Here is a 21,500-nt window from a genome sequence, read left to right as displayed (position 1 = left end):
AAAGATCAAATGAGCTGATTCAAATACGAATTTTCAAATACTGCTTTTATTTACACAAGTTACACAAATAGTATATTCCGATTGTCCTACTCAAACATGTAAATCAAATACATCAGCAAGAAAGAAAAGAATGTCACGAAGACCGATCAGCTCGCTCCCATCTCATCACTACTTTTACAGAGATAATCAAGTTTGGTTACATGACACAAGGCTGCACCCAAGCTTCACAGCTTAACTACTTTTCCAGTGACAACAAGAGGATCTGCATGCACAATGGCCAGCAAGAGGCTGAAGTATTCGCTGTTGCAGCGTCGAGTGCCACTGTGTCCTCGACCTGCTGCTGCTCCTCCCTTTGTTGGAACCAAAGGTCACTGGGTACTAAAGCTGCTGCTGCTCCTCCCGTGCCAACTTGCAATCTATCATCTCCGCCGTCGCAGCATATACACAAGCCCTGCTGAGAGGTCACATAAATCATTAGTAATCATGTTGTAACGAGCAAAAGAAAAGAAGCTAGTCGTCAATGAAACAACTTCTTTGGCAGATATAGAAAGCTACATTTAGACCTAACACAATCTGTTCAATCATTCCCACAAGTAAATACAAACATATCAACTTTGGATTCTATCGATTCTTTTTCTTTCGGATTCATCAAAAGAAAGGATTGCCAATTTATGGAAAAGCTTCACCGATTTCATTAACCAATAAGGGAAAACATCAATTGCACGGACGATTAAACCCACTATGTTTTCTCGAATCACAACACACTCATTCACATGCAAACTAGATATGAGACTTGATAAAGACTCTGGACAACTTTCCTCGAAGAAGATGGATTAGGCTGACCATATCAAAATATGTGAAGAAGTAAGCATGATAACATAATGAAGCTAGTTCATAGATAGAGAGGTCCTGCGTGTAGTCAAAGTTAAACAGAGCAGCGCACCAAATGCTCCACTTGTCAAACCAAATGCGCAAATAGCTGTCTAGGACCTCAATATAAATTGCACAGCAAAACAATGAGAACAAACACCAGTTCCAAGGACGTCAATGCATGTCTAGCTACGTCAAGAAACTAAGTACCTGTGCTGCAACTAGCACAAACCTGGAGCAAGATTTGCGTAGATGCTCCAGGCCAGGCAAGCTCAAGCAAGCTTGCTGTCCTGCCTCCATCAGCTGTAGAAGCATCTACACACACAACAAGGATGGATACTGAAAATACAAGCAACGCAAATCCTAATTCATTAACATGGCAATGAGTGCATGGAGATTATACAAGCAGCAAGAAAATTTCTAATTTACAAGGCAATACTAGGATGATCCTTTTTTTTAACCATTATTATGTGGTGATTTCTCTGTACCACACTATCTGCATATATAATCATTGGTAATAAATTTCAAACAAAAAAGAAAGGACATCACATGCAGTATGTATGTGTTACCCTCCCTCAGATTGTATCATCTCTGGATTGGCACGTATACACAACATGGCAAGAACTAACTCACTATCTGGTTAACAACCAAAACATTCATGCATGCCAGCAACACCCAAGGATCGATAGCTCGGCAATGAAAAGAAAACAGAGGAGCAGCAGGTAAGGTACCTTGTTTCGCTGGATTAACCAATCTGCTTCTTGTCAACCTTCATCTTGTCCAACAAGATCTCGTCCACCACCCACGCACAAGGTCACTTGCTACCCCTGGTGCCAGAGCAGGAGCTGCCGTCGCAAAGGCGGAGGCCCCTGGCGTGGTGGCCAGCAGTAGCAGGTCGGGGACGTGGCCAGCGGCAAGTTGGAGTTGCAGGTAGGGAAAGACAACAACTTTTGCTCCGCATGGACGCCCGCAGCAGCCTGGTAGACGACCACCAACTCTTTCTCTGCGGCTCTCCACCGCCATTCCAGCGGCGCCAAGGTCAACCAACACTGCTGACCCCACCATCACGCTGGCCACCAGGACAACGCCTGGAACTCCACGAGGAGCACAACATGGTTCCCATCATGGACTAACCTGTTCATTCATTCATTCCCACAAGTAAATACAAACAGATCAGATTCCCACAAGTGATCTAACATGATCAGTTCATTCATTCCCACAAGTAAATACAAACAGATCAACTTTGGATTCTATCAATTCTTTTTTCTTTCGGATTCATAATAGAGATGAATAGTGAAACATCAGATTCACCATGCATCATCTTCATGCCTCGATAAAATTCTACTCATGCAACAACATACAGTTGGTCCAATGATAAAGAGAGCTAGGAACCGAGGATCATCGGCTTGAGCATAAGTACATCCAATCACAGAGAACACTGGAGCCAGAAAACAGAAGGGGTAAACTAGTAGCTCACCAGAGAGCATGTAGCAGAGGTTGAGCATCACCGTCGCCACGCCGAGAAGGTAGTCGAAGCAGGGCGTGGGAGGCCTCGGTTAGCCCAAGAGCATCAGCACTGCATAGCTGGTCAGAGGGCCTGAAAGCATACAAGTTTCAGCACTGACTATGTATAGCAAACGAATTTTAAAAGGTCGTGCACATTCACTCTGACAGCATTACAAAGAAAGGAGTATGTAGAACCCAACAACAACACATGATTCTATAGATTGGTACCGACGATAATATAGTACATATTTTGTCAAATTCAAATAAATTCATCTAAGACAAACAAAAAAATCCAACAGCTCTATATTTCAATCCACTTCACCAACTATCTTGCTGCTATGTCAAACCAAAAAATCCATCAGCTCTATATTAAACATGGCAAAAGAAATAAATTCATATATTCACATTATTACTACATGAGAACCGAAAGAAAGAGTTGGCATACAGTACACCACAAATATTGCATTAGACTCCATTTTATCATTGATAAACACAATTATCAATTTCCAAGCATGTTGCACAACCATTTCAGAGATGGTCGTTCACAATAGCTAACAACGAATGAAGTTGACATGCAGGAAGGAAAATTTCACATGTACTTATATAGAAATCTAGCTGAGGACAATTTCACATTCACTCTGATGAAACTAGTAATTTCACATATGAACTGTCACCGTTATGTATCTAGAAAGCACCCCTACAGATGAATTCGAGGATTATTCAGTACATACCAATCAGTTGAGAGACTCTCCACAAAAAAATTAGGAACAATAGAGAGGAGTATCACTAGAAGTTCCAAAGTGACAATGTCGATTGGCTTTATCAGGTTGGCAAGATCCCAAACTGCTAAACTGCCATAAAAGAACAAATCGATCAGCGTAGGACTCAAGAGCAAGAAACTTTGTAGTAAGCATATTAATACCTGGTTTCAAGCATGTCCATCTAGAGCTAGTCACAAGGTACGGTGAGATAATAATTTTACCATCCAGTCTGCTTTCTGTTGATTGCGCCATGCTGACTCTCCTACTAAACTCAAACATGAGAAGGGTATTCAGTTTTGTAAATTCAGCATCCAACCAAAATACTTGTTAACCATTTGTATCTATTTCAAGAACGAACATGGGGGATCTATTAAACTGAAGGCTGGTCCTAACAAGGTACTACCGTACTATAGAACTTCTCAGAAGAAGTGAAAAAGAAAACGTAGTACAAACTCTCAGAGTAGTATTTAGCATACATTTGCCGTTTTTTTGAAACAAAGCAGCAAAATTTATGTGATGCTTTGGAATGTTTCTGGCAATAATTTGCCAGTGTTCTTTCGCAATTTCAGAACATTCCTTTTCCGCTATTTGTTTATTTGGCAAGATACGTTCGATAATCTGCATCAACATCGTATAATTGCTACGTACATATATGCCTAGCTCAACATAAGCAATTCACATTAACACTGAATTTTTCTTGCAGTACAATCAAATATAGCATGGAATAACCAATTGATCTAGTAGTGGTAAAAATACAATGAAAACATGCATGACAATATGTATGTACTACTTGAACCGAAACAGAGATCGACGAGTCCTAAACAGCACAGAAAATGGGCTACAACGACAACTGTCAGTGTCATTACCAAATCCTAGCAACAACTCCCCCCCTTATCAGATTGATAGCAAAGTTACAACAAGCAAATGCACACATTTCATGAAACACCATTTAATAATTGGCAGAAAGCACACATAAGGGTGTGGGACGATGCTCACAACCCAAGGAACCATGCAGAACACTGCTTGATAGCATGACAGCAACCGATTACAGCATGACCAACGAGAAAAGTTCAACCTTTGGTTGTCGATGTCAACAAGCTACTGGACACGGGCATCGAGGTTGTCGCGCTAGGGCTTGAGGCAGAGCAGTGGCGGTTCATCGATGATGGGCTCCGGGACCTTGAACGGGTCTCCTTCCTGACAGTGGCGGACGCAGGAAAGAATTGGAAGGGGGGCACACCTCCAAAAAAAATTTTTTTGCGTCCCCCAAAATGTAAAAAACTTTGCCTAATAAAGTAATGAACAGTATATAAGACAAATTTATTGTCAACATTGAAGTTCAATACATATATTAAATGTGCACGATTACAATCATATGTTTGTTTCTCAAAAAGTAGCGCAATTTCGCTATTCCTCTTCGTTTCTAGTTTTCTACACAATTGATACATTGAAACATTAGAAATTTAGCAATTTTATGTGTTCTTCATCACTCAAACACTCTGACATGCTTGTATTTAACGGACAGAGTCACATAGAACAGAACAGACAAACAGAGAAAATCAGAAAATAGTTGAATAGGGGCTCACTTCTGGTTCTGGTCGCGGCCAGGTCGCTTGCTCGTCGGCCAGTGGCTCGGCGGTAAGATCAGGTCCGACGGTCAGTGCGTCGCTGCGCCGCTGCAACGGCCGAGCGGCGGGGCTGGGACGCGGTGAGGCCGTGAGGGCAGAGCTGCAGAGAGGGCGGGCCGCGGGTGGCGCCGGGCGGACAGCCGGACTGGGCAGAGACGCAGAGTCGAGGGCGGGCGGCGGCGGTCAGGGCGCGGCCGCGCGGGGAATCGCGTGACTGGAGAGGAGACCGCAGCCTTGTGACCTCGACTGGACGACCTCTGCTCCAATCTGGGCTAATCGCTTAATCAGGCCTTTTTCCATGGGGTATCATTTTGGGCCGGCAGAATTTCTGGGTGGGCCACGGCCCCCCCGGCCCCCCCGATGCGTCCGCCCATGCTTCCTGACCAGGGTCGTACTCTGATATCAGGGATGGCTGCCCCATGTCTCCCTGTTATTATTTTGCATAGAAAATAATGTCATGTTGAATAGCACCAGATTCAGACTATAAATAGCACTAGATTGAGACGATAAATAGCAACATAAAATTATTAGACTCAACACCTAACTAAAAAAGAAGGCATGCTCACTAAATTGTGCGTGGATTTGCTCCCTGTTATTATTTTGCATAGAAAATAATGTCATGTTGAATAGCACCAGATTCAGACTATAAATAGCACTAGATTGAGACGATAAATAGCAACATAAAATTATTAGACTCAACACCTAACTAAAAAAGAAGGCATGCTCACTAAATTGTGCGTGGATTTGCCCCTATTGGGCTAGTAACTCATGTTCCCTAATGCATATGTGCATTATAGAATGAAAAGCATCAGAGTGAATTATAAACAACTACATAAAGGATTCTTTTCATGATAGTTAAAACTTTCAGGTCCCTAAAAAATAGCAAGAGCTTTGGTAAACAGACTAGCCACATTAAAATATGGAGAGCCTATCTGCATGATAATCCTAGATAATTCAAAACATAAAGTGAAGTAGTATGTACTTCATATACCTACCAACTACCATCAGCGGAAGTTTGTTGAATTATGTGGGCTGCTGAAAGTATTCGTAACCACAATGTGTAGAAACCAAGTGCATAGTGAGCACACATTTAGTACTGGATAGACAGTGCAGCGCTGATTTATGTCATACAACATGCAAGAAAAAGACCGATCGGTATCCACCAAAAGAACATGTGTGTTTTGCAGCCAAATTCTAATCCTACAATGGCCATAGGATAGAACGGAAAAATCCTGCGATAATTTCCGACAGTTTTGGAAATGCAGCGCAAATATAAATTAGGAGCACAATGGAGAAGTTACTCACGTTGTACCCATCTCAGACCTGAGGCACCAGATTTCTGCGCCTGTGTCCATGGGCATGTTGGCACTCTCTCATACACCGACTCAGCACCATAATCGTATCATGGAGCAGCTGCTTACGACAGGCGACAGAAGGCAGCTGCCAGTACAGCAGCAGCACTGCTGGATCCAAAACAGTCAGGTCACGCTGAAATGAGCAGCCGACGAGCATGAGCAGACGGATGCAAGCCGCAACGCATAGACAATCGGCGAGGAAGCAGGTGAGCCTAATAATATACAAGTGAGTAGTGAGATGACTTGGTCCGGTCCATACATGAGGTCTAAAAAATGAAAATAGAGCTTTAAGATCAAAGAACACTTGCATTTTCTGTTAGAAGATTTAAGGCTTATCATAATAATATTATACACACCAATCCATGGAGTTTTTGCGAACTAGAATAGCAAGGAACAAAAGGCAGAATTACGAGGACTTCTCGCATAAGGGTATTTTGCAAGGAAACAGGAGTTCATCAAGGTAATAAAACATACGTGGTACATAAAAATGCTACAGTACAGCAAAACATTCCACCAAATTATAGATGGAACCAGATCCGTTATATGTAACAGAGTTATCATTTGTCAGCAGCAAATACATACACAAGAGTTATAGAATGTATTAGTATGAATAATATTATCATTGTTAGCTTTGGGCAGTAGGACTATGGATCTAGTTGGAATGATCAAGCATATATTAGTTTCCTCAAAATATGCTTGTGTTGAGTAAAATGTGCATCTTTAATGCAAGTATTATACCATCAACTATATAGCATCTTTGACACAAGTAATATACCATCAACAATATAGCATACGCCATGTACGCCAAGTGATGCATACATGCACAAAACAAACACCTCACATTATTGATAACTATTAATAAACATAAGGGCATATCAGCAAATACCACAGAAAAATCACCTGAAGTTGTCCACTGCAGATTTCTCACTTAACAAACAAAGCTAATGCTAATGCTATAATGAACTAGCAAACTGGTTAACAGGCTAGGGCAATTAGGTCATTCATTGAGTAAAGATATAAGAGTAAATAGCACCACTAGATTGTGCATGGATTTGTATTCTCACTAGATTGCGCATGGATTTGCGCAAATTGGGCTAGTAACTCGTGTTCCCTTATGCATATGTGCATTATAGAATGAAAAGCATCAGTTGACAAGTAAATAAACAAAGTGAATTATAAACAGCTATATAAAGGATTCTTTTCATGATAGTTAAAACTTTCAAGTACTTAGAAACAACAATAGCTTTCTGTTGATTGCGCCAAGCTGGCTCTCTTCCTGAACTCAAACCTGAGAAGGGGTATTCGGTTTTTTAGCATCCAACCAAAACACTTCTTAACCATTTGTATCTACTACAAGAACGAACATGGGAGATCTATCAAACTCAAGGCTGGTCCTAACAAGGTACTACTGTACTATAGTACTTCTCACAAGAAGTGAAAAAAGAAAACGTAGTAGAAATTCTCAGAGTATTATTTAGCATAGATTTGCCCTTTTCTGAAACAAGGCAACAAAATTTATGTGATGCTTTGGAATGTTTCTGGCAATAATTTGCCTTATTTAGCATACATTTGACTTTTTTTAATAAAGCAGCAAAATTTCTATGATGCTTTAGAATGTTTCTGAAAATACAAGCAACGATAATCCTAATTTATTAACATGGCAATGAGTGCACGGAGATTATACAAGCAACAAGAAAGTTTCTAATTTTACAAGGCAATACTAAGATGATCCTTTTTTAAGAATTATGTGGCAATTTGTCTGTACCACACCATCTGCATATATAATCATTGTTAATAAATTTCAAAAAAAAGAAAGGACATCACATGCACGCATGTATGTGTTACCTCCCTCACAGCTTGAAAATTACCTCTTCTTGTTACAAACAGAAATTAAAATTACAGCAAAATTTTGGTGCTTAGTTAAAAAAAAACATGAAAGGTTCAATTTGGCCCTCCCTTTGATTTTGGTCACACTCCGCCCACTGGGAACCAAACAGGAAAATTAAGACAAACTAACAAGGTAAGCTACATCGAATACACGGTAAACTAAGAGGAAAAATTTCAACCGTTAACTAACATTGTCCGAAATACACTAGTACCCACCAAGCCTAGCTAATGAGTGGGAATCAGGCACTTAGCTGAAAAAATTCTGAAGCAAAGCCAAAAAAAGAACATTGTTTGGTTGTTCCGGAACATGACATGTATGTGCAACCACTACAATCTACATCTGGAATGGAGAATAGGAACGGCCTTCGGAATGTGTGAGTAGTTACCTGCGCATCGTCATCACCATCTTGGTCAGAGAGGACGAGGCAGTCCTTGCTACCCCTGGTGTCGGGGCAGGAGCTGTCATCGTAAAGGCGGAGGCCCTTGGCATGGTGGCAGCAGTAGCAGGTTGGGGACGTGGCCAGCGGTAGATTGGAGTTGCAGGTCAGGAAAGACAAAAGCTTTTGCTCCGCATGGACGCCCGCAGCAGCAGCCTGGCAGGCGACCACCAGTTCTTTCTCTGCGGCTCTCCACCGCCATAACATCGGCGTTGGGGTGAACCGCCGTGGCTGAGCCCAACCGTCACGCCAGCCACCAGGACCACGCTTGGACCTCCACGAGGAGCACAACTTGGTTCCCATCATGGACTGATCTCTCCTCCCTGGTGAAAGACGTGACAATAAAATTCAGTCAGTACACAACCGTCTAGATAAAAAGAACAGGGCATGATGATTAACTCTCAACAGCAGCAACAAGAAATAGCATCATCTATTAACAACCCAGTGCCAAAGGAATGTACACAAAGATAGATCAAGATTTTTAGAAAAATCCAAGCTCCTAAAGTTATTTAAATATTAACACAGGCTGGTACAAACTGATGGTGCAATCAAGTAGTCCAAAATCAATTACTAATAATCAGTGTGTAATATACTAGCATGTAGCTACAAATTTGAGAAAGAAACCAGAGAGTTAGTAAGAGAGGCAGGAGAATTAAATGAGCCAGCTACAGAGGGATGCTTTGGAAAAATAAAGCCAGCCACACCTGGACATCGCTAGATCGACATGCTCCAGGCTAAAACAGCAACGGCAGCAGTCGACCATACAGTTCATGGTTCATAGCAACTTAATTAATCAGGAACGTGAAAAATATGTAACTCCGAGGTCATTTTAACTATCCTAAGCAAAATGTGCCGCTCAAGGATGTCCAACATTTTAGTCATGTGAGCAAATAGGAGCACACTGATTTTTAGCTTTCCGGAATCCTGTTGTCAAGCATTTCATGCCAATAACAAGAAGTCACTCAAGCATGTGTAACAAAAAAGGAAAAAAAACATAAAAAAAGATTGCATAACAATCAGGTATAAGTTTCAGAAAAATGATGCATGTAGTTAAGTAGCTCATAAAGCTAACAATATCCACATTGCACAACATTCTCTGGCCTAGTGAAGTTATCATATACCGAGCCAGCTCTGTGACCAAATACTCTCTGAAACATCATACGATCCATGAGCGCCACATGCATGTCAAAAAATGAGAAACAACTATTTTGTTTCCGTTGGGTCACATGACATATAGTTCTACTTCTGAATGTTGCATTTGACTTTGCACTTGAGTTTGTATATAATTTATTTTTGTTATTACAGAAATAACCAATATTTTAGCATCGCTAGGCTCTAGCAACTCCATAGTCCATGGATAGTACAACCGTTTCTTCCCAGCCAACATATTCGAGTGAATACTTCAAATATTCACGGTCTATTTTTGCAATAGCAACAGAAAAAGAAAAAAAAAAGACTTCATTAATACAAGGAGGTAGTGAATAAGTTATGTTCTTAGAGAATGTATTTCCATCTACTGCATACATGCATTTTTGTGCTGATTTAGAGGTCCTTGGGGTTGCTCTTTAGCTCCTGGTTTCCGGTCTCTAGATTAAAGAATCCTGACAAGATATCAAGCATCACAAGCATGTAAAACTTTGATTTCTTTTCAATGAAATGAAGCGCAAAGGTCCTTTGCGTTTTCTCGAAAAACAAATGCAAAAACATAGCAGTTATAGAAAGAGAAGAGAAACACAGAAAGCACAGTAAGCCGGAGGCAAGAGGATTCAGGGGTTTTCTCTTTATGATGGATGACATGACCACCTATATCAAATAAAATCAACAAAGAAACTCAAGCTGGTGACACATACTTCTTGCAAGTACTTCCATTCACAATTACAAGCTATGCTAGGCTGATTATGTATTAGTTCATTGTTACTCAACTTACAAAAGATTTGTGCAAGGCTATACAACTACGCAGTACATCAACATGTAACACAGGGCAATACAGCTGCCAAGCCAGCTATCGGAAATCACATTGGCAAATCCATGATAAAAGTAGCACTCCCTCCGTCCCAAACTAAGTGACTAGGATTTGTCTAGATTCACATGTATCTATACACACAAAAACACGTCTAGATATTTGCGAATCTAGACAAATCCAAGTCACTTAATTTGGGACGGGGGGAGTACCTGTGAAACTGAAGCAAATCTATAGAGTCCTACAAACATCCTTCCTAACATTCATGATTCCACATCGACACTACATCATCCTCTTAGAACTCATAACCGAAACAGGTTGAGTAATCATTTAATACTGGAATTCAGACAGTGCACTACCGATTTATGTGATACAGCAACATGCAAGTAGTCTAGAAAGATCGATCCAAAATCCACCAAAACAACATGTGTGTTTTGAAGCCAAATTCTAATCCTACAATGACCACAGGACAACGGAAAAATCCATCGACGATTTAGTAGAGCTTGTACTTTAAGAGCTTCAGAAGGATATATGCTACAACAATTCTGTTGCGACATGAGTACATACACATTGTGATTTGGAAATGCAATGCAAATTGGGCATGGAGCAGATGCTTACGACGGTGACAGGAGGCCATGGCCAGCTTAGCTGCAGCAGCACTCCCAGCCGGAACGGCCGGATCACGTCGAAATGAACTGCCGACGAGCGGGAGTAGATGGATGCAAACCTTAGCACATAGATGGTCGGCGAGGAAGTCGGTGGGCCTGTCAATATACAAGTGAGTAGTGAGATGACTTGGTACAATCCAAAGAATAGAGTAAAAGATACATGAGGTATAAAAAAGGATCATACAGCTTTAAGATCAAAGAACACTAGTATTTTCTGTTAGAAGATATAAGGCTTATCATGTTATGATAATCAGTCCATGGAGTTTTTGCGAACTAGAATAGCAAGGAATATAAGATAGAATTATGAGGATCAGAAACTCGAGTCACTCGCATAAGAGTGTTCTGATACAGCATACCTCGGCAAGTAGTTAAGAAAACAATGAATAGTTCATTAAGTTAATAAAACATACATGGTACATAAGAAATGCTACAGTACAGCAAAACACTTCGGCAAATTAAATATGGAACCAGATCCGTTATATGCCACAGAATTGTCATTTGTCAACAACAAATACATACACAAGAGTTAAATCATGTATTAGTATGACTAATATTATTGTTAGCTTTGGGCACTAGGATTAGAGATCTGGTCGAAACGATCAACCATATTAGTTACTTCAAGATATGCTTGTGTTGAGAAAAATTAGCATCTTCAATGCAAGTATTATACAATCAACAATATAGCATCTTTGGTGCAAGTAATATACCAACAACAATAGATCATATGCCTTGTACGTCAAATGATGCATGCATGCACAATAAACACACCTCACGCTATCGATAATATTTTATAAAGAGAAGAGCATATCAGGAAATACCACAGACAAAATCACTTGAAGTTGTTAAACATCGTCTATTCTCGGGTAGCAAGCCTAAAATGTCCTCTACTTACAAATTGGGGGAGTAATTACCTGCATTGGTATTTCTTCCAATTTGTATGCAATCTGTTTATCGTCAAGAAGTAATGAAACTATATCCTCTTGTCTCATCAGATGATCATCCTGGACTTGTTTCCCTTTCATGACCAACTCTTGTACTAAAATTTTCTGCTTTGCCCTTTGCAATTTTTTTCTCCACAATTGTGTCTTTGCATATAAATTTATACACGGTTACCTACAATTCCAAGTTTGAAATAATATATAAGAAACTGAGTTTCTGCAAATTTATTTCAAGTCTGGGTGCAATTTGGAAAATCAGATAAAAGACTAGTGTGCTAAGAGATGGTGAAAATCAGATAGTTAACAGATATGAGATGAACGACTTTGCTTTAAAACAAAAAAAAAAGTAAACTAGTTATTATACGAGCTCTAGAAGTGAAAGTAAACACAAGAAAAGTATAATGGACAATGCAAGATAATAGTTGGCAAGAAACCATGAAAAAAATGGCTAGTCTCCAGTTTTACCCAGTAATCCAGCATGACCATGGAATTATATTAGTATAAAAACAGGATTGTGAACCGGTTTTTAGTTTTTAACTTCTACTGAGTTGTCAGTCAACCAAAAAAATCCTAGACATCAATGACCGTAAGAATAGCAGCATGACCAATATTATATAATTAGAAACAGAGCCGCCCCTACACAAATTGTCAATTACCCCGTAACACTTCTTACTATAGGAACCCAATGAGAACGCTTTTTCTGAAATAATCCCTGTAAGAAATGGAAACGCTTCTTATTACAAGAGTCCATGCAAGAAATGAAAACGCTCCTGCCTGGCTGTAGAACCTAGTGATGTTCCCTACTGATGAATCAACAGCAACACAGTGATAGCAAATCATATTATCTCGCAAACGTTCAAATTCTCTTACAAACAAGTATTCACTTGTCATAGTGCTGAACAGTCAGGGACTAAATAAAGATAATTTATCTGAACCTAATTCCTATTTGCATGACACAAGTAGAAACAAGAAAGTAAACAATTGAACATCACTGACCATGATAAGAAAATGCAGCGTGGGTGTGCTACTAGGCTTCGATTCACAAGCATGAAACTGAAATCAAAATGAAGTTGTCTGGAAAGACAAATCAAACTCCCTATTTCTCCACTTGAAATTATAATTAAAGCACACAACTCTCAACTTGAAAGTAACAGCTCTATGTTTCAGAAAAAGGATAATTGGCAGTAGCACTAACAATTTCCCATGTAGCAAGCTATTAAGACACGAGTACTAGACTTTATCCATGAAAGTCCTCCGCGTGAGCCATTGCTAGTCCTAGAAGAGTACTGGAGGCCTGCTGCTAACAAGCATAGCAAAACCAATCAAAGTCCTCCGCCTTGTACACTAGTGTGACAACAAGGGGCAGAACAACACAAATTACAGCTTTTTTTTGGTTATGTACAAGTAAACACAGTAAAAAAATGGAGCACATCCATATCTGGAAAATACGCAAGTAGGTAGCAGCCTACGCACAATACAAGTTTTTGATTCGGCAAATGGACATTCATATACTCCACGCATGCATGCCCAATGTACTGCCGATGTTAACGTTTAATCCAGCAGCAAAAAGGAGACAGTTTGTTGAGGGAAATAGATGCAGGAGGGAAGATGGAGCTCACCAGGCAGCAGATGAGGTGATCGGCAGCAGCATGCCGGAGAGGTCGCCACCGCAGGAGCTTGGGGACGTCGCCGCCAGCAGCAACTTGGGGTGGTGGTCGCACAAACTCCAGGCAGGCAACCAGAATCTCTTCATCCGAGCCTCCCCGCCGCCAATCCACCGCCACAGCGACCTCCTCCCACCGGCCGTGGAGTCAGATAGAAGCAATAACTCATCAATAACCAACGAATCGCAAAATGATCGAAGCAACATTTATCGCATCACAATGGAGAAGTTACTCACGGTGTGGCCATCTCAGACCTGAGGCACCAGATTGCTGCTCCTCTGTGTATGTGGGAATGTCGGCATTCTAGGACACCAACTCGGCAACATGATCGTATCATGGAGCAGCTGGTTACAACTGGCGATAGGAGACCGTGGCCAGCTTAGCAGCATCACTGCCAGGGCCGGAATGGCCAGGTCACGACAAAATGAACCACCAACGAGCGGGAGTAGATGATGCGAGCCGCGACGCTTAGACGGTCGGCGAGGAATGTTGGTGGGCCTGATAATATACAAGTGAGTAGTAAGATGACTTGGTCAAATCCAAAGCATAAAGTAAAAGATACATGAGGTATAAAAAAAAATCGTACAACTTTAAGGTCAAAGAACACTTGTATTTTCTGTTAGAAGATATAAGGCTTATCATAATACTATTATACGTATCAGTCCATGGAGTTTTTGCGAACTAGAATAGCAAGTAACATCAGATAAAATTATGAGGACTTGAAACTCCAGTCACTCATATTGGAGTGTTCTGATATAACATACATAAGCAAGTGGTTCAAAAAACAATGAAAAGTTTATTAAGGTAATAAAACATACGTGGCACATAAGAAATGCTACAGTACTGCAAACATTCCACAAATTTATAGATGGCACCAGATCAGTTATATGTAACATAGTTATTATTTGTCAGCAGCAAATACATACACAAGAGTTAAAGTACATGTCTAGATCCGTTGTTGGTTGGTCATATTCATCATGGCTCTCCGATCACATTCGTAGATCTGTCGGTGGCGGATTGGTCTTCAACTAAGGTGTTCAAATTCATCGACCTGGCGCATTCCAATATCCAAGCTGTGGTCGTAACGTCATGAGTCTCAGCAGCCTGGCCTGCTTTCTCAAAACCCCTTAGTGTTCTTCATTTTTAATTGAATCCGAATTCCAATCCTCGTGTTGCTCCTCATTTTGTTAAGCATGTACAGATCTGATTGACCATCTGATGTGCTCCCATCTAATTACGGCAGTGGTCAAATCAAAATTGTTGTGGTTCTGATTTTATTCCAATTGTTGAGTACCCAAATGTGATGTTTTTACTGGGCATGCTGTTTTTTTACCCCTGAATACTGATAATCTTATCTAAGAAGAGTGTAAAGCTGAGTGGAAGGATTATTTTCTTCCAAGTCCAAAATCGATGTAAGGTCTATTTTAAAATTTTGCAAAATTCATAATGTCAGAGAGAATCGAAACTCACTTATTTCTGGTTGAGCACAGTTGGTTCAAACGGCTCTACTTTCCTATTCAGAAATTGGTACGAAATTAAGGGTGTAAAACTGAAACCAAAAACTTTAAAATCTGCATATTCAGAATTCGAAACCCATTTGTAAGTAGTTGACTTTGGAATTCTAATAACTTGAAGGAAAATAAATTAGTGATTTTAGTAATTAAGTTTGGGTAATAAGAAATGATGTGATATACATTTTCCTAATTTGACTTATATTTCAACATTTTCAAACTAAGCGCACTTTTGAATACTCAAATCTGTGAAGAGAAGCGTTGCTTGATTTGAAATGAGCAGTGTATTTCACAACTGATGACAGAAGTCATAAAAGAAGGCTGCCGAGAATTAATGACACCGTGGGTTCCACAAACTTTTACTCATAGAAATATATTTAATATCATCTAACTCTCTCAGGTACCGCATCCTCTTCTCTCACAGTGATAGCAAACCATCTTCTCTCACAAATGTTCAGATCCGATTACAAACAAGTATTCGCTTGTCATAGTGCGGAACAGTCACAAGACTAAATAAAGACAATGAATCTGAACCTTATTTCTACTTTCGTGACACAAGTATATGTACATAAAAAAGTAAACGGGTGAACACCTCTTATAACAATAAAAATATGCAGCATTTGTGTGAAACTAGGCTTACATGCACAAGCATGAAACCGAAATCAAAATGAAGTTACTGCTCTGGAAACACAAATCTAAACTCCCTAATTCCCCCCACTTGAAATTACAAATAAAGCACGCAGCACTCAACTCGAAATTAACAACTCTATGTTACAGAAAAAGATAATTGGCAGCAGCATTAACAGTTGTCAATGCAGCTCTTTCTTAGGGATACATACGTGCTAGACAAGACAGTATCCACCAACGACAGAGTTAAATAGATATATGTGCATCCAAGTTGACAGAGGAATGTACTGGTGCTGACAAACATAGCAAAACCAACCAAAGTTGTCTACCTTGTACACTAATGAGACAAAGACGGGCAGAAAAGCCACAAGTGTACAGCTAAATTTTTAGTTATGTCCAAGTAAACATAATCAGAATAAAGTAATGGAGCTAGCGTGTCCATATATATCTGTACGTGCCCACAACGTTTTCAGATTCAGCAGCGTACATCTCTGTATGCATAATAACCAGAAACTACGCGAGTATGGATGGACACAAGACGATTTTTTGACTCAGCAAATAATGGATTTCCGTCTACTCCATGCGTGCATTACCAATGTGCTGCCTACGCACACGTTCAGTTCAGCAGCAAAAAGGAGACATTTTGTTGGGCGAATAGATGCAGGAGGGACGATGGAGGCTCACCGGGCAGCAGATGGCTGACGAGGTGACCGGCAGCAGCATGCCGAAGAGGTGGGCAGCGGAAGGAGCTTGGGGACTTCGCCGCCGGCAGCAACTTGGGGTGGTGGTCGCAGAAACCCCAGGCAGGCGACCAAAATATCTTCATCCGAGCCTCCCCGCCGCCAATCCAGCGCCACGACGAGCTCCGCCCGCCGGCCGTGGAATCGGTTAGAAGAAGGGGCTGGTGTAGGGGCGGAGGTCGCCGAACGCGCCGCCTAGGTCTTCACCGCCCGCACCAGGACCATGCGTGGAGGAGCTCCCCTGACCTTGGTCGCTCGCCCGTTGTCCTGGGATCGCTCGCCGTGGGTCGGCCGGCCACATGCACGAGCTGGACATGGCGGCCAGCCGGCGGCGGATCTTCTCGCGCACTCATCTCCCATGTGCGGGGTGCTCCCCGGTTACCAGGAGGAAGGGGGTGCAGACAAGGGCTCCAGGGCGGCGTCCCTGCCGGCGGCAGGATACATGGAGGCGGCGGCTTGGTCCGGGGGCGCTGGATCGCGAGGAATCGCTTAGAGGGGAACACCATGGGGTGTGTGTGTGGTGTGTTTGGGGAAACGAGGAGTGGCGGCGTCGGCGTTGGGGATGGAGGAGAGAGGTGGGTGCGTTGGGAAGTGTAAAATGCGTGCGTTGGGAAACTGCAAGGCGTGAATGCGTGTTGTGTGTTTCGGTGCTATTTTTGGTCTTCCAAATTTCTTCTCCTCAGTTGTGAGTTGTGACCCGCATGGCTCAAACTTTATAAAACCAGCGCAGGCAATGATAGAGCAAGTCGTTGACAATGCATGCATACGTAGTTTAGTTGCAACGTGAATATATAGTCAATTGCTATTCTTGCATGTAGCCGGAAAAACTCGCTCGACCCCCACGTCCCACCGCTCTGCGGCGACTCGGGCGGCGGCGAAAACCCTAGCCTAGGCCATCCCCTCCTCTCCCCATCCTCCTCTCCCTTTCGCCGCCGCGCGTGGGAGCCCGCCCGTGCGTCGCTATCAAGGACCATGGCGAAGAGAATCTCGATGCTCCCGCTTGTCAGGTAGAGCTCTAGTACCGTAGGATCAAGCCTCTGAAGGTGAGGGCGGCGTCGCCGGCGGCATGGGTGCTCGCCAGTTATGTGGGTCGTCCTCCTCGAGCGCGCGGGTGGTTTGGGGCGGAGGCTACTGGTCACGGCATGGACGATCTCATCGACCTTCTACCTAGATCTAAAGACAGTGGTTCTCCACTGTCTTGTTCCTGCCCCAATGCAACTCCATCTTGACGTTCTCACCGGTGCTAAAGCCTTGGGGTGGCGGGGATGGGGGTTTGATAAGGGGAAACCCTTGGCTGGTGGTGGCGGTCATGGAAACAATGACACGGTGCCCCGCTCCCCTTATTGGAGGCGACATTGAGGTTTATCTCCCTTTCCTTTCCCTCCTCCACGGTGAAAACCCAAAATCCTTCCGATTGGGCGGCGGCGTGCTGGCGTCGTTTCCTCCTTGGAGGCGTCGCTTTGGGACGAGGTGGTGGTGGTGGAGCAGTGCGGTGGTCAAGAGGCTACTGGTGGCAGTAATTCTGTTGAGGCGACGTGGCACCATGTTTGGTCGGTGTCCTTGGCCTATCGTGCCCTAGTGTGGTTTGTGTCCGCCGGTGGTGAAACACCTGCGATCCTCGACGGGATGGAATGGGGATCTCTTCTTCAACGGCATGGTCATGCTAACTAGCATGAGGCAGAGGCATGGCCTTGCCTTTCATGGTGTTTGGTTTGCCATTCTTCTCGGTGTGTCTTCTTTCGGCGATCTCAGTCTAATGCTTGCGTCTTGACGAGTGGTCGGTCTGGCGATCGACGATGATGTCTGCGGGTTTCGCTTGATGGGGTGTCCGTGTTGGTTCTTTCCCTAGGCAATATGTCTTGCGAGTCTTTCGCAGGCACGGACCTTGGGCCAAAATCCCGGGGGGGGGGGGGGGCTAAAAAATGAGATTTAGGCTGACTTCTAATGGATAAATGGCCCAAATACCTGTAAATAATAGGAAGTTTCTTCATGGGCTGGGGCGGCGGCCCACTTTGGCCTCCACTAAGGTCCGCCTCTGGTCTTTCGTGCTCTTTGAGGAGCTACTCTCGCAAAGGCGTGGTGCCCTACGGTCACGACAAGAAAGTAGGGGCCTTCATCGGAGGTGGAGGCGGATGATTCTACATCCATGGTGAACCATGTGCTAACGAAGGCTAGATCACTCCTCGATGGTGTACCTTCTCGACATGTCTTCTCCAATTCTCTGATCGTTCGGATGGACGAGAGCCTCGGCCTTCAAGCTATGTTTCTTGGAACCTTCTTTCTTGATGTGTGTGTTGCATGTAAGTTGATCTTTCAGCACTCTGTTTCTCTAGTTGCAATCTCTTGCCCATCGATTTGGCTCCCTTGTGCCTGTTATATACACACTCGCATAGCCAACCACAATGGCTCACGTTTGGTGATAAGTCAAACTTACCCAACACACGACATGTAAGTTAACAAAACGTACGACTCCAACTAGCTAGGAAACTAACTGAACTAGCTAGTCCAGTCCAGTGGGACACCATCTCAATGTTTCATGTCTACTTTTGTACTCTATATCTATTATAGTTTCCTCTTCTTTGGGTCGTTTCTAAATAACTATTTTGGAAGAAATAATTAAAACCACAAAACCATGTGTTAAACATTTTCTTTTGGTCCAGCTGTGCATTTTGCTTATAATTAAATGAAACCCGCACAAATGAACTGATCGATGCAAAGGGGCAGTATGGTACTATTAGTAATATATATCTACGTTACTTGCTAGTCAAAGTGTAGAATACGATCCATGCATATATGACTATATGAGCAGCTGGTATGGACGTGGGTGATGCATGCCCACATCGAATACTAGCTATAGGCGTGTGCGTCTTCACCTCTTCCTGCTTAGCTAGTGAGTAGTACTAGCCAGGGTACACGGTTTGAACCACATTTTGACCGATGATCTAGGAAAATATAACTATCTCAAAAATTTAGAACTACCTTTGATGTAAAATCTGAACATAGTTAACATTCATTTAAGTTTGATAAAAGTTTGGACTGAATAGTCTTAAAATAGTTTTCGAGAAATAATGTTGATTTGGAAGGGACACAATACTTTTGTAGCGAGCTGTGGCGCCGCTGCCGGCCCTTGTCGTGCTATATATAAGACTTGTTCTCATCGTATTCTTCACTGACGGAGACAACATCGAACATTAGCGGCTTGCTGCGATCCGACAGAATACATCTAACCAACTCCAGAGTGCCACTATCTCGACGATGCCTATGACCAAGCTCGATTAAAAAATTCTTTGCTTAAGCCCATCGCACTCGGTAAGAACGAGTGCAATTCTTGGCACCAACCTCCTCCTATGTATCTCATCTAACTTATATAAATTTTTTATTCCACCGATTCATCGTGTTTACCATGCGCTAAGTGGCCTACGCCTTATGGCACTGTCATGGTACTACCTCAGCTGAGCCCCTTCTACCCGATCCACTGTTTGACCATTATTCACGACGGCGAGACAGAAGGGCACCCTCGACCATCCCGATTCATTGACTTTTTCAGGAGAAATAAACTGAGGTATGTGTAGTTCCCGATGCTACAAGGGAGAGAGAAATATTTGCTATGTGTCTTTCTGTTTTGAGGGACATATACTACATCATTAATTTCTCTCTACCAAATGAAATTATTACTCATCCGTTCCAATAAATAAGGATTATAAATTTAGTCAAATTCAACACTCTATAATTTTAACGAAATTTATAGATAAAAATATGAAAATTGACGATACCAAATCAATATTGGTAGATTCAGTGTAAAAATATCATTGCCTATTTATTTCATGTTATATATGTTTATTCTTTTTCTTCTTCACATTTGGTCAACTTTTGACTACATTTATAAAACTTGTTCATCTAAAGTTCTTAACGGAGGTAGCATGTATACTGAACTAGAATGGTAGACAGCTAGTCCAAGCCAACCAAGTGGATTTCCCGCGCTGTGCAGCGTGAAATATTTCCCCGCGCTGGATTTTGTCTAACGATTTTAGAATTGGGCCGAGCAGAGCGAGAGTCCCAGCAGGCCGTTTTTGCCTCCCCGCCACGGACCGAAACTCCTCCCAGATCGAACGCCGTCGGCCCCTCTTCCCTCCGCCCCCCTATCGCATCAGATCGACCGCCGGCGCGGCGCCCCATCGTTGACCATGAGAGCGTCGGCGCCTCACAGATCATGGCGGCGCGGCCGGCTTGCTCGCCGGCGCCCGCGTGCATCCATGCGCGCGGCTCCGTCGAGCTGGCCGGACCGGTTCGCGCAGCTTGGCCGAGGGAGGTGCTGTGCGGTGCTGCACTCCGACGATGGCACGCCGATTCCGGCAGCCGTCGCTCACCGGCCTCCTCTGCCGCGCGCTGATGTCCCCGAAGGCGGCCATCTTCGCAGGAGCCAGTTGTGGCTCCGCATCGGAAGCCCGACGTGCAGCAGGAGGTTGCCCCCAAGGATAATTTTTTCTAGCAAAGGTCGAAACTTTTACTTCGTTCCTCTGTTAATTTGGACGCGCGCCCAACACTTGCTGAGCAGCGGCGGCTTGCGCATGGCCTATTTCAGCAAATGCGGTGCTGTTCCGATTTGTAGAAACGATTATTTGCAATCAGCTGCACACCCGTGTGCTGCAATACTAGTACATGCACTAGTTGTAGTAGTATCATTCAAGAATCCATCGCTTTAATTGGACAAGTCACCTACAGTAGATGATGGTTTTTCATATTCTTAGTTGATTCCAGCGGATTCAGCTCATGTAGCAGCACTATACATGCTTTAATTCCTCCTACGTGAGTTCTTCTTACTTGTAGTTGGCCACAGATTGAGATGTATATTCATTTTTCTTCAGTTCAATTAAACAAGCTTATTTATTCTAAACTGATGAACTTAACTGTAATTCTACATGCAGACTGTGATCCAATTTGTCACGAA

General features: G+C 42.7%; 2 protein-coding genes across 3 annotated transcripts; both read right to left on the bottom strand.

Annotated features, from left to right (window-relative positions):
• Positions 1-1,934: 1,934 nt before the first annotated feature.
• On the bottom strand, positions 1,935-4,321 carry LOC124690888. The gene is made up of 5 exons (XM_047224214.1): positions 4,213-4,321; positions 3,299-3,402; positions 3,108-3,227; positions 2,348-2,467; positions 1,935-2,004 (listed from the first exon to the last, which is right to left on the bottom strand). Exons 2-5 carry the CDS (start codon positions 3,316-3,318, stop codon positions 1,935-1,937), a joined length of 330 nt encoding a protein of 109 aa, XP_047080170.1. The 5' UTR covers positions 3,319-3,402; positions 4,213-4,321.
• A 4,336-nt stretch (positions 4,322-8,657) lies between these two features.
• On the bottom strand, positions 8,658-16,809 carry LOC124693394. 2 transcript variants are annotated; one of them, XR_007000008.1, is made up of 3 exons: positions 11,984-12,131; positions 11,023-11,168; positions 8,658-8,767 (listed from the first exon to the last, which is right to left on the bottom strand). XR_007000008.1 is itself a non-coding variant. In XM_047226872.1 (3 exons), exons 1-3 carry the CDS (start codon positions 16,636-16,638, stop codon positions 8,747-8,749), a joined length of 309 nt encoding a protein of 102 aa, XP_047082828.1. In that variant the 5' UTR covers positions 16,639-16,809; the 3' UTR covers positions 8,658-8,746. The 2 variants fall into 2 exon arrangements, 1 of the variants encoding a protein (XP_047082828.1); XM_047226872.1 differs by lacking the exon at positions 11,984-12,131 and adding an exon at positions 16,497-16,809.
• Between the last annotated feature and the right edge of the window lie 4,691 nt (positions 16,810-21,500).

This window comes from Lolium rigidum, chromosome 2, assembly GCF_022539505.1.
Source record: "Lolium rigidum isolate FL_2022 chromosome 2, APGP_CSIRO_Lrig_0.1, whole genome shotgun sequence".
Taxonomy (NCBI): Eukaryota; Viridiplantae; Streptophyta; class Magnoliopsida; order Poales; family Poaceae; genus Lolium; species Lolium rigidum.
This window is presented reverse-complemented; position numbering and strand designations above follow the sequence as displayed.